Source organism: Akebia trifoliata, chromosome 2 (assembly GCF_017979445.1).
Source record: "Akebia trifoliata isolate Shusen 1 chromosome 2, ASM1797944v1, whole genome shotgun sequence".
Lineage (NCBI taxonomy): Eukaryota > Viridiplantae > Streptophyta > Magnoliopsida > Ranunculales > Lardizabalaceae > Akebia > Akebia trifoliata.
Window position 1 is genome coordinate 475,182 of NC_141376.1, and position 15,532 is coordinate 490,713.

At 36.1% G+C, this 15,532-nt stretch overlaps 2 protein-coding genes across 3 annotated transcripts; one reads left to right on the forward strand and one right to left on the reverse strand.

Moving 5' to 3' along the window:
- The first annotated feature begins 2,845 nt into the window (after positions 1-2,845).
- SWI3B (switch subunit 3) lies at positions 2,846-8,109 on the forward strand. 2 transcript variants are annotated; one of them, XM_086419040.1, is made up of 6 exons: positions 2,846-3,193; positions 3,323-3,744; positions 4,706-5,113; positions 6,655-6,796; positions 7,600-7,733; positions 7,829-8,109. In XM_086419040.1, the coding sequence occupies exons 1-6, from the start codon at positions 2,992-2,994 to the stop codon at positions 8,021-8,023; spliced, it is 1,503 nt and encodes a 500-aa protein (XP_086275166.1). In that variant the 5' UTR covers positions 2,846-2,991; the 3' UTR covers positions 8,024-8,109. The 2 variants fall into 2 exon arrangements, with proteins under 2 accessions (XP_086275166.1, XP_086275174.1); XM_086419048.1 differs by having other exon boundaries at positions 2,848-3,193; positions 6,655-6,769; positions 7,829-8,072.
- A 565-nt stretch (positions 8,110-8,674) lies between these two features.
- WDR55 (transducin family protein / WD-40 repeat family protein) lies at positions 8,675-15,319 on the reverse strand. Its single transcript, XM_086419059.1, has 15 exons — positions 15,113-15,319; positions 14,987-15,019; positions 14,765-14,829; positions 14,562-14,649; positions 14,371-14,443; positions 13,455-13,561; positions 12,970-13,012; positions 12,767-12,823; positions 11,279-11,355; positions 11,061-11,109; positions 10,919-10,965; positions 10,603-10,676; positions 10,021-10,076; positions 9,284-9,401; positions 8,675-8,995 (listed from the first exon to the last, which is right to left on the reverse strand). The coding sequence occupies exons 1-15, from the start codon at positions 15,205-15,207 to the stop codon at positions 8,922-8,924; spliced, it is 1,056 nt and encodes a 351-aa protein (XP_086275185.1). The 5' UTR covers positions 15,208-15,319; the 3' UTR covers positions 8,675-8,921.
- Between the last annotated feature and the right edge of the window lie 213 nt (positions 15,320-15,532).

Consider the following 15,532-nt stretch of genomic DNA (forward strand, 5'->3'; position numbering starts at 1 on the left):
GTCCAATACATCTAGAAAAGATATAACGGAGTGCTTATTCAAATCAACCCACGTCTATGGTTTCATTTTCAATCTTCAAGAGCCTTGCATCCTTGGTCATCCTTAATTTTGATGGATCTGTAATAGTAGAAGTTACCCATCAGTTCAAAGGGATGATAGTCCGACATAGTTACAAGCAAACAGATTTCTTATCGTCGTCACTTCAGCTTGTTTTACAATGGAAAAGATATATTGATTAATTTACTCTGTTTTATATTAAAAATTATTATTTATTGGTAAAATATGAAATTTTGTGGGTTGTTTCAATAGTTAATCAAGAAAATAATTTCTTTATTAGAATTTCAGTTTTTGGTTCGCAATTGGCAGGAAAGGATTTGACAGCCCACCTTGAACTGGAAATCTCCTATATTATCTGAAAATGACTCACCTTATATAATTATATAAATTCAATATTTGCATTTTTTTTTTTTTTTTGGACTGCAATGCATTATTTAAATCTTAAGTGGATAAAAATGTTTCTAGCCTAAACCAACATAATGATCATCACTAAAATTGGAAACATGGTCCCGTGTTTTCCAATTTTAATATTATGGTCATCTTCATTAAGCGTCTTTTACAAGGCAAGCTTCAAATCCAAATACAATTTATACATCCCCTCTAAATTTGAAAAAACTTCCCCAAAATCTTGTTTTCAAAGATAAGTTTTAAACTAAAAGTTAGGTATATTTGTGGTGTCCAACGTTTTTGGACTCGGAATGCTTCCAAAGAATCGTACCATGTGTTTCCTAGAAATCCAATAATAAATAAAAAAAATTGTTGATGCACACAAAAGGCAAAGTCAATTAAAAACCATCAAAGAATTTTACAGGATCTAATCCTTCATATCTGATAGTAGGGTGAACATTATCGTGTTGGATGATCATAAATGACAAAATACGCATACCATACAACATAAAATCCTGGGGACTCTTATCAAAATTACGAAAATCCAGTGAGATACAGTGACAACAGATTCTAAAAGGGCCTCAACCTTCTTAAATGCTTCCCAGTCAACTTCCCTCAACATTTTGAATCTTTCATCTAATGTTATTGTTAGATAATAAGATGCACTATATTAAGATGTATGAGATACATTGTATCATTGTTAGTGTATCTCATCACAAATGGAAGGTTGTGATGAAGGATAAAAAATATACCAAATCTGTCATGATCTCTCTCCAAAAGCAAAAAAAATAGGATTGTGCCATTTAAATGAAAGAACTCTCATTGGAGAGATTTTAGATAGGGAAAAAAAATGAGATCATGTAACATGAATGTGTGAAATTGAGAGATTTGTAGAGATATAGAAGAAGTTGTGATTTTTATTGGAAAAACAAAAAAACATAAAATAATAGCAAAGAATAAAATAAAAGATATCTAGATCCAGAACATAGAGAAAGATAGTATTTTTATTGAAAAAAAACACTAATAACGTAAACAAAATGATTAAGGTTTGGCGATGATGGTAACGCCATCGCCGAAGAACAACGCACCAAGATCGATGTGCTTAGTGGAACTTGAACTCTGATACCATGTAGAAATATTGAATTTCCAGAGATTTCTTGGATGAATATTTCAAAAGTTCCAATAGGATATTTATAGACATTACATCAATCAAGATATATGAAAACTACCTAATATAAATATTCTAGAATATCCCAATTGATATATTCTAAATATCAATATATATTCTAGAATATCATTTATTACAACCTTCCATTTGTAATGAGATACACTAACAATGATACAGTTTATCTCATGCATCTTAATATAGTGCATTTTATTCTCTTAACACTTATGAACTCTGCTTGAGGAGTAATAAGACTGCATGGTGTCCCAACTTTATACAGTAAAAGCACGCTAGCCCCCATATATAGGCCATGGAGCTTCCCTGTCAGCAAAACTCGAAGAGGCATGAATAGAGATTTTCCCTGCCACAAGCATTGAGATGGGTTTTCAGTTTTGAGTCCGAACATGACTATTGGAATGAAAAACTAATTCATTAAAGTAAAAAAAAGTAAAATCCTGAATCTAGTGAAAAAGGATATTTCACATCACTCGTCCATTCAAAACCAACTTTGCGTTTCAGTGATTTACCGAATGTCTTCACCCATTTATACCAACCATCATGACCCTTTTCAAGTGCATCGCTGAGCTCTCCATTGTCATAGGTAGTGAGTAAGCTAATTGCAAATTCAGAAAGTTTGTCTTCTGTGAAAATCGATTTTGGGATAAATCAACCTCGATCACGATTTCCACATTCAATACACAAAATGTTAATAAAAACATGAAAAAGAAATAGAAGACAGATTTTTAAGTGATTTGACAAACATGCCTACGTACATGAGTTTGAAGAGCCGTTTTACTATAAAACTCATGGTTACATTATCTTCAATCAGAAAGTTTGTCTTCTGTGAAAATCGATTTTGGGATAAATCAACCTCGATCACGATTTCCACATTCAATACACAAAATGTTAATAAAAACATGAAAAAGAAATAGAAGACAGATTTTTAAGTGATTTGACAAACATGCCTACGTACATGAGTTTGAAGAGCCATTTTACTATAAAACTCATGGTTACATTATCTTCAATCACATCATCTCTGAGTTAAGTCTTCATTCTGTTATAAAAGATTTGATTTTTCTACCAATAGATCTCACATCTTGCTCTTTAGGTGTAGAGATTGAAGGGGAAAGAATGACAAGGTTGAAGATGAAGAGTGTAAAATTCTTTTTTACTGTAGTGGTTGAATGTAAGGTCATTTTGGTCATCTCAGTTAGTCTTGAGAGTTGAGAGTTAGATAGAGGTCCGTCCAGGGCGGTAATTTTGTAAAAGAAAAGGTTGTCTATAAATCACAGGTGTTTGTTGCTCGTTTAACAACATAACAGCCTCATTTGCTAACAGCAAATCAGGATTCTTCGATCTACAAGCTTACTCATCCCACAACAATGGCGACACAGTCTCCAGTCAAAGAAACTGTCGAGCCCTCGCCGGAAATTCCACCGGCAACCCTTGCAAATCCGGTTCCTCTCTCTATAAAGGCAGAAATTCCGGCGACTGATTCAAGGGAAACATCCACGCCAATCAGTTCCCGGTTACCGGAGACATCTCCTTCGGGCATCGATGTCATCACCATTCCCAGCTATTCAAGTAAGAACAAAGTCTTTCAGTCTGAAAACCCTAACTTTCCATTTATAGTAAATGGTTATAGGTTGTGTATCCTTTAAACCCTAAAAAATATTTATATTCTAAGTAATTTTCCTTTTTCTCTCGCGTTAGGATGGTTTTCATGGGACAAGATCCACGAATCCGAGCGTCGTTTCCTCCCCGAATTCTTCGATGGGAGATCACCTTCGAAAGACCCTATGGTTTATAAGTATTACAGGGATTTGATTATCACAAAATATAGAGAAAACCCTTCGAGGAAGATCACATTTACGGAGGTTCGGAAGGTTCTTGTTGGGGATGTTGGATCAATTCGTAGGGTTTTTGATTTCCTCGAGGGTTGGGGGTTGATTAATTACACCGGGATAGCAGTGAAGCTTCAGTCTAAATGGGAAGAGAAGGAGACTAAGTCTAGTGGTGATTTGGGAGGTAGTCCGTCCCTGGATTCTTCAGTGTTGCTGAAGAAAGAGAGCTCGAAGAAATTGTGCAGTGGGTGCAAATCTGTTTGCAGTATCGCATGCTTTGTTTGCGATAAGGTATTTTTATTGTTATTGTTTCATGACCTTAAAAATGTCTTTTATATTTATTTATTTTATATAATCTACATCAGTTTCTAGCTTGATTGCTTCTTAGAGCGAATGGTCTAATTTCGATACGGGGGAAGATTTTTCTTTTTTTTCTTTTTCTTGATAGGTAAATGCATAATATATTAAATGTGGTCTGAGTTGACCAACAAAGAAAATGCAACGATACCGAACATGACACCCCGACAATATGACACCTGACAATAGTCACTCTTAATTACAAACCTATAAAATCTTCAAAGAAAACTCCTTTGAATTCATCAAAGATTTTACACCAACAAAATAAGAAACCTTTTACAAACACTTAAATTGACTCCACAGAAATCTCTTTTCCTTCAAACACAGGCAGTTCCTCTCTTTCCAAAGACCCCAACACACAGCAAAAGGAAGAAGAGACCATAACAGCAGAGCTGTTTTCTGATCCAAATTTAATAACTTAGTAGATATTCTAATTCACCATAAAACAAGGGAATGTTAGTTTTGACCAAATTTGAGGACCTTTTATCCTTTTGTGATTTTCCACTCATTCCTTCTTTTTTGTTGATCATTACTTGTATAACTGTTTTGTTTTTTTTTTTATGACTGGGGTTCTTGACCTGTAGGCCTGACTAACAGGCAGGGGCAAGGCAACTGGCCTCTTAGAGCACCATATCTCACCCAAATCCCCTGAGTACGTGCAATACCCCACAAACCACACGTATCAGGTAGGTAAGTAGGGATAAATCCCTGTTGGTGGCCAGTGAGGGGGCTTGAACTCAAGATCTCTCCCTTGTTGTATAACTTAGATTTCTAATGAAGACCTTGTTGTTACACTATTCAAGTAAATCCTGCAGTTATGTGGCGGAGCCAGATGATTTTTCGTGGTGTTCTTGAATATGTTTCTGATTTCTGTATTCTGTATTTTTGTGGGCAGTTTGATCTGACTCTCTGTGCAAGATGCTATGTTCGTGGCAATTATCGGGTAGGTGTTAGTTCTTCAGACTTCAGAAGGGTCGAGATCAGCGAAGAAACTAAGACAGGGTGGACTGACAAAGAGACACTGCACCTTCTAGAAGCCATTATGCATTATGGTGATGACTGGAAGAAGGTGGCAGAGCATGTAGGTGGAAGAAGTGAGAAAGAGTGTGTTGCTCGTTTCATCAAACTTCCTTTTGGAGAACAGTTTGTAGGCCATCCAGATTCTGAGGACTTTGATAAGTACTATCAGATGAAGGAGCAGAGTGATACTGAAACTGGAGCTGAAAATATTCTCCCATTATCCCCTCCAAAGAGAAGGCGCCTTGCACCACTCGCTGATGCAAGCAACCCAATTATGGCTCAGGTATGGACTTGCCTCAGTAGAAATTAATATAAGATCCTTTCAAAGACCATTTAAGTGTTAGTGTTAGTAATGGGTTATTCCCACTCCCCTCCTCCACCCCCCCCCCCCCCCCCCCCAAAACAGGTATTTTCAATCTTGAAATCCTGGTTTTTTTCCAAAAGATTTGGAAAGATTGAATTCTTTGCTTCAGTTTAATCACCTTATGTTTTGGACTTGTAGTGCATAGGACGCACGCATTGGTCTGCATCATAATTGAATACTTGAGAATGATAGACCCTAAATGTTGTTTACCAACTCATACTGTAGTTTAAGGTGTACCAGCAGGGTTTATGGTTTTGGTATTCACCACATCGACTGGTCCTGCCAAAGCTATCCACTTTGAAAAAGGCTGGCCTGGTTTTGATTGTAACCATCTGTTCTTTTACTCTCTTGGACACTTCCCATATATATGTTTTGAGAACCATATATATATGTATAGGGTCCCGTTCAATGGCTAACTTTTTGGCAAAACATTTTTCAAAACATGAGTAAGAAGTTTTGGAATGGGCTGATTTTTGGTGAGGATGATCTGAACGGTGAGGAGATCATCATCACCAAAAATCATCCCATTCCAAAACTTCTAACCCCATCAAAAATAGTTTACAAAAAATGGGCGGTCCACGATTTTTCAACTTGTAAACATGGGTTAGAAGTTTTGAAATGGGCTGATTTTTGGTGAGGATGATCTCCTCACCAAAAATCAGCCCATTCCAAAACTTCTAACTCATGTTTTGAAAAATGTTTTGCCAAAAAGTTAGCCATTGAACGGGACCCTATATATATATATATATATATATATATAGATAGGGTCCCGTTCAATGGCTAACTTTTTTGGAATGGGCTAATTTTTGGTGAGGATGATCTCTACGGTGAGGAGATCATCATCACCAAAAACCAGCCCATTCCAAAACTTCTAACCCCATCAAAAATAGTTTACAAAAAATGGACGGTCCACGATTTTTCAACTTGTAAACATGGGTTAGAAGTTTTGGAATGGGCTGATTTTTGGTGAGGATGATCTCCTCACCGTAGATATCATCCTCACCAAAAATCAGCCCATTCCAAAACTTCTAACTCATGTTTTGAAAAATGTTTTGCCAAAAAGTTAGCCATTGAACGCTACCCATATATATATATACAACTGATGGGACGGAGATGATTATCAAAGCAAGTTAGTTTTGAACAAAGCCAGTGGAATGGGCCATCCCAACACACATTACTATCACCTGTATTCCATAGGTAAGCGTATGTCCTTGGGTTTTTTTTATGGTTTCCTTAGTTTTCCAGCTTGAGTACTCAGTTGACTCTGCGAAGTGCAAGATGACTTTTTAATCAGTTCAGACTCAGGTTCAGCCTGACTTTGAAACTTAGAATCAAGCTAGGAATACTGTGTTGGCCTATAATGTGAAGCATATGATGCCTTTGCATCTCACCTAACAGATAGCATATGATGCAGCTGAACTTAAGAACCATTTTGAAATTTTGAATATTGGCTTTCTCAGGCTGCTTTCTTATCAGCTATGGTGGGCTTGGAGGTTGCCGAAGCTGCAACGCAGGCAGCTGTGGCAGCTCTGTATGAGGGAAACCTTGGCATTAATCAAAGAGGGAGCAGAAAAGGTAAGCCTGATGAAACAGAACAGAAAGGTACAAATAACTTCTTTTTTTTTCTTAACCTTGATTAAATATATAGACATATCAGCACCATGGGCTTTCAACCAATCCATAGTTGATGGTCAAGGCTGGGTTGTTACCATCAAATGTGCTAACCTTGGTGTGAAAGTGATGCATGAACGTAATGCTCACAACTTCCCTCTAGACCTGGCTGCTGAAGGTTCAGTGACAAATGGATAAGACTTCTTCAGTCTTAGTATATCCAAGTCCTTGAAGGTGTAATACACAATATGTATATGTCATGGAGATCATAGTTATCGCTTAGTTGGTGCTGTATGGCAATTACCAGTTGTGGTTGTGGAACCAACACTTAATAGTGTATTATCCATGGTGTTCAATTCATTTAGGTGTAATAGAATATATGGTCTTAGAATCATCCTAGCAAGCCCATCAAAATAGTGCATCGTAGAGATGTGGAGAGATTCTTGAGTGTATGACAGTGTAAAACCAGACAGGTTCCTTTATGATAATATTGGAATGTGCTTTCTTTTGGATCAAAGAATCCAACCCAGTCTCTTTTGAGAATTTTTTAATCCTATTCATAGTGAGAATATTAATGTAGGTTTAATCGCAGACCCATTTGAATCAAGTTTAAGCTACCTGGGTGCTAGTTTGACTGATAATAATAGAAACTAATTTTATTATTCCTTTAATCCTGGTCATTATGGAAGTATTTCACCAACTCACATTGAAGTTAATGACAGGATTTGGTTTCTTCTTTTCAATGAGACCAACTGGGATTCTAAATAAGGTAAATTGTTTTACTTCTGATGCAGAATATGCTACCGATGCCAATGGTGATACCACCATGAGCACGTTGGAAGAAGAGGCAGTTGTAGAAGCACAGGCACTAATCGAGAAGGAAGAGCAAGATCTGGAAAGATCCATCTCTGGCATTATTGAAGTTCAGGTTTGTATGTTTTGGTTTGGTACTACGAATTTTGAAACCTGGGATCTTCTTTGGGAACTGTTGGATTGAGAGACCCACAATTACAATTATTGCAGATGAAGGAGATCCAGGATAGAATTGTCCATTTTGAGGAAGTTGAACTGCAGATGGAGAAAGAAAGGCAGCAATTGCAGCACATGAAGAACCTTCTTTTTGCTGATCAGCTGGCTCTTCTATTTCGAAGAAGTTCTCCATTGACAAGTGGGGATAACACACAGGAGGTTGTTAAAACTACAGATACTGTTACATGAAAATTGTACATTTGATATTCTCTCTAAGCCAATATTTGTCTTTGCTCAAGTGATTAAAGAAAAAAGGGATTTAAAAAAGTTATTAACTGCCACTGTATCAGTTAGTGGCTTCACAAGTCTTTTTAAATATCACATTAAGGCAAATAAAGGCTTCAATATAAAGGTCTAACCCTTTTCAGCATAATAATGGTCATTGTTATGTTGCAATGCTGTTGACACCATGGTTTTAAAACTCATTTTGACATCTCATCCCATCCATAATCGAGACAGTCATCTCAAAGACAAGTTTTCTGATGCGTTTGAGAAAAATGAATGGTGGACAATACCTAAGTGCGTTGGACAAAGCCAAACAAGCACAAGTGAAAACCATATGTGACTGTTGTTGGGTTACATATCATTTTGAGACCATGCACCACCAAACCGTGCTTCCTGGTAAGATTGATGGTATACAAGCTCAAAGCTCGGATAGCTATAATTCATATTCATTGATTAGTCCTGGTTTTGGGCTAACAAGTGCCCAATACCCAAAGCCTGATTGAATAGCGAAATAGGATTCATGTTGCCTTGTATCTTATCAAAAATTCATTTTTGAGCTCATCCCAGACATTGAGCTCGTGTAAAACAATGCCATTGCTGGCTCAGACCAACCCAGACCATTAACACCACTACTCAGTAATGGTTGCCATTCAGCATACTTGTACAATCTGTTACAAAAAATGCAGTCGAATAGATTTTGACACGCGTCTTCCACATGAGACCAAGACCATAATCATGGTTGCTCCCTATTAAGAAATGAGACCCTTAAATTCTCTTACAAGGTTAAACATCATATGTAAAAGTCACTTCAACCAAATTAAAAATCTCTTACAAGAATAGTAGAAAAATGTAGACCACTTGACTACAAGTCCGCAAAAAAACTTTTGGAGGCATTATTGAAACCCCGTCCTTTATTTGTTTTCTTCCTGCTGGATCCTGCAGAATAAAGAGAGAATTAAAATTAAACAGAAATTTAAATTGGTGATCAAATCCTATCACCAATCAAATGATCATAACAGTTCAGAAATTTAACTTTATGTTAAAATCATCCACACAATGGATTCAGAAATTTAACTTTATGTTAAAATCATCCACACAATGGAGTGTTGTAAAAAGGTGCAAAGGATTCCCTGTTATTGGCGGCTTCAGGCACAGATGTTGTACATGAAGCAACAATTTTTTATTTTTATTTTTTTTGACAAATATAATAAGGTACAAACATACCTTTGGAAGATTTTGAGGGTTTGACATCCAAATCCATTTCATCACTATCACTATCAGCCTCCGACTGACTCTTCTGGTTATTTCCAAAACCTTCCAACAGATCATCCAAATCCCAAAGCTACATGCAGAATTTATATTAAGTCAAATACCATAGGAAACAAGATGTTTTCTGTTAGGGTATGAGATGTAATGATGTATAAATGACTAATCAAGAATTCACAAAAATTCCCATAAAGAAAATGTTTATTTTCAAGAAAATTGGCAAAGGGAATAATAGGACCACTACATTAGAATCATATTTATGGAGGTACATATTGCATTTACGATGAAGGTACAACATGTGATCAGACTTCCTAGCTAGATAGAGCTTTTTTAATATATAAGTAAAATCCATTCATTATCAAAAAGAGCTGGTCGAAAAAGTTAAAGATAGTCTATCATCCTTTCTTGTCTCACAATCAATCCCACCTCCCCCCACCCCCACAAAAAAACAAAAAACAAAAACTCTTTTAACAGTGGATTTGAAATTTTCAGATGAAGTTTTGCGTTGATGGAAAAGGTAAAGATGCCAATAAATTGTTTTCATGCAATTCATATCTTAATAAATTTTTTTTTTTTGTAAAGTTGCAACTTAAAATATTTTATTATGTTTAAAAGCATGTATCGGCTTCTGACTGCAGCATGCGTGACAGTGTGAGCCATGTCTAAGTTACACGGGTTCAGAGATTCCAACATACCTTCAACATTTGATCATGTGATATACTACCCAAAAACTTCCTATCATGAGAAAAGGCTGCAAAACAGAATTTAAGTAAGGCACTCTCATTTTCACATGTGAAACATTAGTCTAACTCGAAGAGAAAAAGGGACAGATGGAGGTATAGTCCGAGCTAAAAAAACAGAAGCAAGGAATTTAGGTACCCACCTAGTAGGTGGCCAGTATATTATTACCAACAACATATAACACACATGACCATCATGCAGTGACAGGTACCCATCATAATGTGGGCCCAACGGAGAGATTTCCTCAGCCAAAAATAACCTAATCATACCATCTAAACCATCCACTCTACTACACTCTTTTGGATAACTAGAAAAAAAGGGTAACAAAAAGGTAACCAAATAAACTTTTAGGATAGCATAAGCAGGATGATTATTGGTTGAGATGATCCCCCAGACGGACCGACAATTCCATAGGTCTCGCCACTCTGCTTGTGCAAAAAGAGTACCATTCTCCAGATGGTAAAAAGTATCTTATATTTACTGATAAAAAGGGACTTTAGGTTTCCTTAATTCACACATATAGTAGAGAATCATACCAAGTCGCTCAACGGGGTATTCCGAATGCTCAGCGATCGGTTGAATTATTCTGTTGGGTAAGATGCCTACCAAGCTATACTTGAATTAGAATCTCACAAGGTTAACAAAAACAAATGAATAATTAGCAGTGCAAAGAAAATGGCATCATAATCTGATAATGTTAGTGGTGGTCTTCCCCACTCCCCTGCCTTTGTCATGTAGATGGCAAACATGCAGGTGAGTCGGCTCAATTTTCAACCTACAAGACCTTGCAGAAGAAAATGCACAGTACATGCATCCCATGCTTTTTCATTCTACAAAAATTATCCATCTTACCTGATGAGTCCATTTTCTGATCCGGTGATGACTGTATCTTCATTAAGCTGACACAATGAAGATGAAAATTAGAAAATGTATATATTTGGAGTAATACAGTTCAGTGTCCAATGGAAAATTCTAGTGGGCGAAATTGTTTTACCTTGAGTAATACATCAATAGAGTTGGATTGAAGACCAGTGAAACGGTCACTGAAAATCCAAAAACATGTTAATTAAGTTGAATCATCTCATAAAAGATCAAAACTTAGAAAAAACTCCCGAGTTTAACAATTGAATCGATACTATCAATAGTTGCAATTTCATATTTCCCAATATAAATTCCGTAACGATTGTATCATCGATGTTCATAGCAACATACCTGCAATCCTTGAAATATCCCCAAGAATACAATAACAGAACTCCATTCTGAGTTCCACATATAACTTTTCGACCATTCTGAAAAGATAAAACTACTCATCAGGAAGAGATAAATAAGTAGAAGTGATGAAATAACATAGCTAATTTAAGTGTTTTTTTCGCTTATCAAAAAAAAAAAAAAAGTGATTTTTCACTCTTTGGAAGTTTTTTTAATTACATTAACCAAGGACATGCATCAAATATTTCCATCTTTCAAGGTAGTTTACAGTGTGTCACTCGTCCTATTTCCTTAAAACTTAGGCAAGCAGCATTCATGTAGTTTCTGATTGCTAGGAACAATCATTGCATAGCTATTTATCGTGTTGCAGTCATTATTTAAAATCTAGACCATTTTGTTGATTGATATTGCTTCAAATTTTTTTCCCTTCAAAATTTAGGTTCCACTATTCTTTCTCTAACTCGCATAAAAAATTAAGAATTTTTCATATGAAATGTTGAACAAATCAGTGCTGGATAATCTAATAAACTTCAACAGGCACAGATTCACGCGCCACGGGGGACCGGGGGGGGGTGATGACAAGTACACAGATTCCAGTTTTTTTTTTATATAGGTAAATGCTTGATTAGTGGTTAGTGACAAGTACTATGGTTCGTGGTTAGCATAAGAAGTATGGGTTCAAGAGGGTTTGAACCCAGGATGTGGGAACAACTCTCACATGTCTTACCACTTAGCTAAGTGGCACTTCTTACACAGTTCAGGTTTTCAATCACCACTAACTGTAAGAGGAGTAAATTTCTGCTTTCTTTACACTCCCCACCACTCCCACCCCCACCCTTCAAAAAAAATCCCCATTTAAACTTCCTAGGCAGGTCTGTGACGTAAAATCCTTTATAGATGTCAAAGAATCTACTGGTCATCCTCACAAACTCTAGGCTATCACATCTACTTGTGACGAAGTGAACTTTAAGTCCCAGTCATCTTCAGGTCAGGACAAATTGACATGCACGTCAAAACATTGAGGCATTCTCATAAGAAGAATCTATCACCACAGATATCTAGGTAAATCAGTGCTAAAAAGTGCACACCATCTACATTAAAATTTACCATTTATTATGAGTAATATCTACTCATTCCAGTAGAAACATTACCATGTTTTGAAAAAAAAATAACAACACTAGGGTTCAAAATTTTCCCTAGAAGAAATTATGTATAGTTTGTTTCTGTATATATGGTCCATTATTGATGCCAAACCCAATATTTGGGACACGGGATAGATGGCAGGTGATGATGGTCATATATAGTCCGTTGTTTAAATTCAAATTATTACAAAAAATGTCCTAATTTTAACTTTAAGAGTCGGACAATTCAATGCCCCCACATGTACAATTGCCCATGCAAAATGTGAGGCTAATTATGCGTGTCATGCTCATCTGTCACAGCAAAGAACTAGAAAAGATACAAAGCTCAAAAGCAAAACATAAATGGTACCTTCATAATAACTACTGACAACGGCTCATCCTCAGAAAACTCAGACTGAGTTAGCACCTAACATCAGCATATAACAACTTAATCAAATTCTAAGCTTTAAAATATATTTTAAAAAATAGATAGTTTAGGACATTGTACGAAATAGAAAATATATTATATTCGGCATTAGATATTTCTTTCAGAGAGGGAAATGAATTACTTACCTTATTTTTCCGAAGACTGCAAACAGATAGAGTCCCGTCTCCACTAAACAATAAAAAAACAAAGGGAAAAAAATCTTAGAGATGCATTTCAAACATTTACCAATAAATACTTAGTAATAAGCAAGTGAAAAGCTCTCCACAGAAATATTCAATCTCGGAATTAAACACAATTTTTATTTTCGTCCGGAATAAGAAATACAAAGTCACAATTTCATAGAAAAAATTCTGAACAACAAACCACTTCAATAATAATAACATTCATCAAATAAAACGCCATACACATCCATGTTGTATTCACATCTTGACTGATCCTTACTTCAGATATAATATAATTCATCAAATTTCATGTGATCATTCAGCTAAAACTTCTGAGTAAAAGGCCACCCGTACATTTCAAATAGTAATTTCACTAAATCATAAATATTTGACAACTTGACTACCAAGAGAACTAGGATTCTGAATCATCCTAAGCACAGGTGATTTACCTTGTTCCCAACAGTTTCATAGAATCTGCAGCAAAAGTCATATCAGAAATGTAGTCTTCATGGACATCAAAAGAATTGCAGCAGGAGCGTTGTCGGGTATCCCAAACCTACATAAATAAAATTAAGGCAGAATTAGATGCTAGGATGGAAAAAACCCAAATCATCAAAACCCTGCACCACAATTATTTCCATAGTTCAGCAACGATCCTGTTCATGGACACTGTGTGCCGTGTCTGAAGAGAATTATTATATTTTTGTTGAGCGTTTACATTAGTCAAATTAACTGCAATATACTAGCTATGTTGCATGTTTTGATGTTCCTTGTCTATAGAGATTTTTGGTAACTTAGTTAGATGGCTGCCGTGCAACAAATACTTGCATTGAAAACCAAGAATTATATGAGTAGTCTTTGATCCTTAAATAGCATAGATTTCTTGAGCAGAGAACAACCACCTACTTGGCATAAAAAATACGGGCAATTGGTCTCGCTCTCGCCTACTCCAAACAATTAAAGATTTCATTGAACCGATAATTATGACCTATAGAAAACAATCTGGACCCTTAGTCTAAACTATTTGTTTTAATTATCAAAAATTACAATACAGATAATTACAACTCTCTAGAAAACAATCTAGATCCTCAACCTCTAAACTATTTGTTTTAATAGCTAAAACATTACCATATTGAACAGTTGTTTCTTGGCTAACAAAGAAACACACCCAGAGGTAAACAAACAAAATACTGAAGGGTGCCAACTTGGTAGGTTGGTAAAGTCTGTGTGGGGTAATACCAAGGACCTGGGATCAAAAACCACCTTTACCCTATATCAAAAGAATAAGAACTTGTAAAATACAATTAATAAAAAAAATTACAAAAGATATTAGAGAGAAAATAGAGAGAATTTGAAGCAAAGCACCTTAATGCACCCCTCATCATCTCCTGAGGCAACAGTTGTTTCAGTCAAGTTGATCAAGCGATTCACAGCAGCCCTACATTAGGACAACATATCATATAGATTCTCAAGCCTTCAAAACACAGACAATCAAACAAGGGAGATAGAGAACAATGAGTTGAAATCAATTGGGAAATTTTAACCTAAAAACTCACCCATGAGCATCTTCCAAGCGAGCAATCGTTGCTCCGGTTTCCAAATCCGTGGCGAGAATCGACGAATCGGGAGAACCAGTCAAAATCGCTAAAACACAGACATATCCACCCAAAACAACGAATTCAGGGGAACAAATTACCAAAAATAACGTATATAAACCTCAAATTACAAATATTAGGAAAAACAATTTCATTTCAATTACCACGTCCAGCATCGATGAATCGAACAGCTCTACATGATTCACTGTGTGCACGAATTTCTAACAATCTAAATTGACACAAATAAGATAAAATAAAAGAATTAAACTTCTGATTTTCTGATCCAAACTAACTTCTAGAGTTCAATAATAATTTCAGATTTCAGAATCGATCCAGAACAAGAATCCATAGAAATATAATCCAATGGAGCAGGTGATATATTGTACCTCTGCGGTTGAGAATCTGCAGCGTAACGATATCTGTTTCAACAAGGAGCCGATATGATTAATCAAGATTCGATCATTATAGGACCAAAACAGGAGAAATCGATATTAATCAGCACTGAAACTTACAGGTGAAGATCGCCAGTGATGAGACCTACACTAACGAGAGGACTCGAAGGATGGAAATCGAGATCGAATGGAAGTTTCCCCAAATTAATCTCCATTGAAACTTTTCTGGGCCTCGAAATTCTCTAAAACCTGCGAGGATTCATCAATTGTCGTCGAATACGAGTGAGAGAGGACTGGGGTTTCAGATTTCTGAAGTTCTCAAGTAGAATAACTAGGGTTTTGACTTTTTTAACTTTTGACTTTTGACTTTTGACTTTTGACTTTTGAGTTATATAAATCATTGGGTTGACTCAATAACCGATACGAGTCGCTTTGAGGTATGGGATGGCGGGTTAAAGTTGACGTCATATTTTCTCACTTGACCGAACATTCTTTTTTAACAGATTGAGGAAAAAAATTCGGGGCACGAAAGTGTTTGAA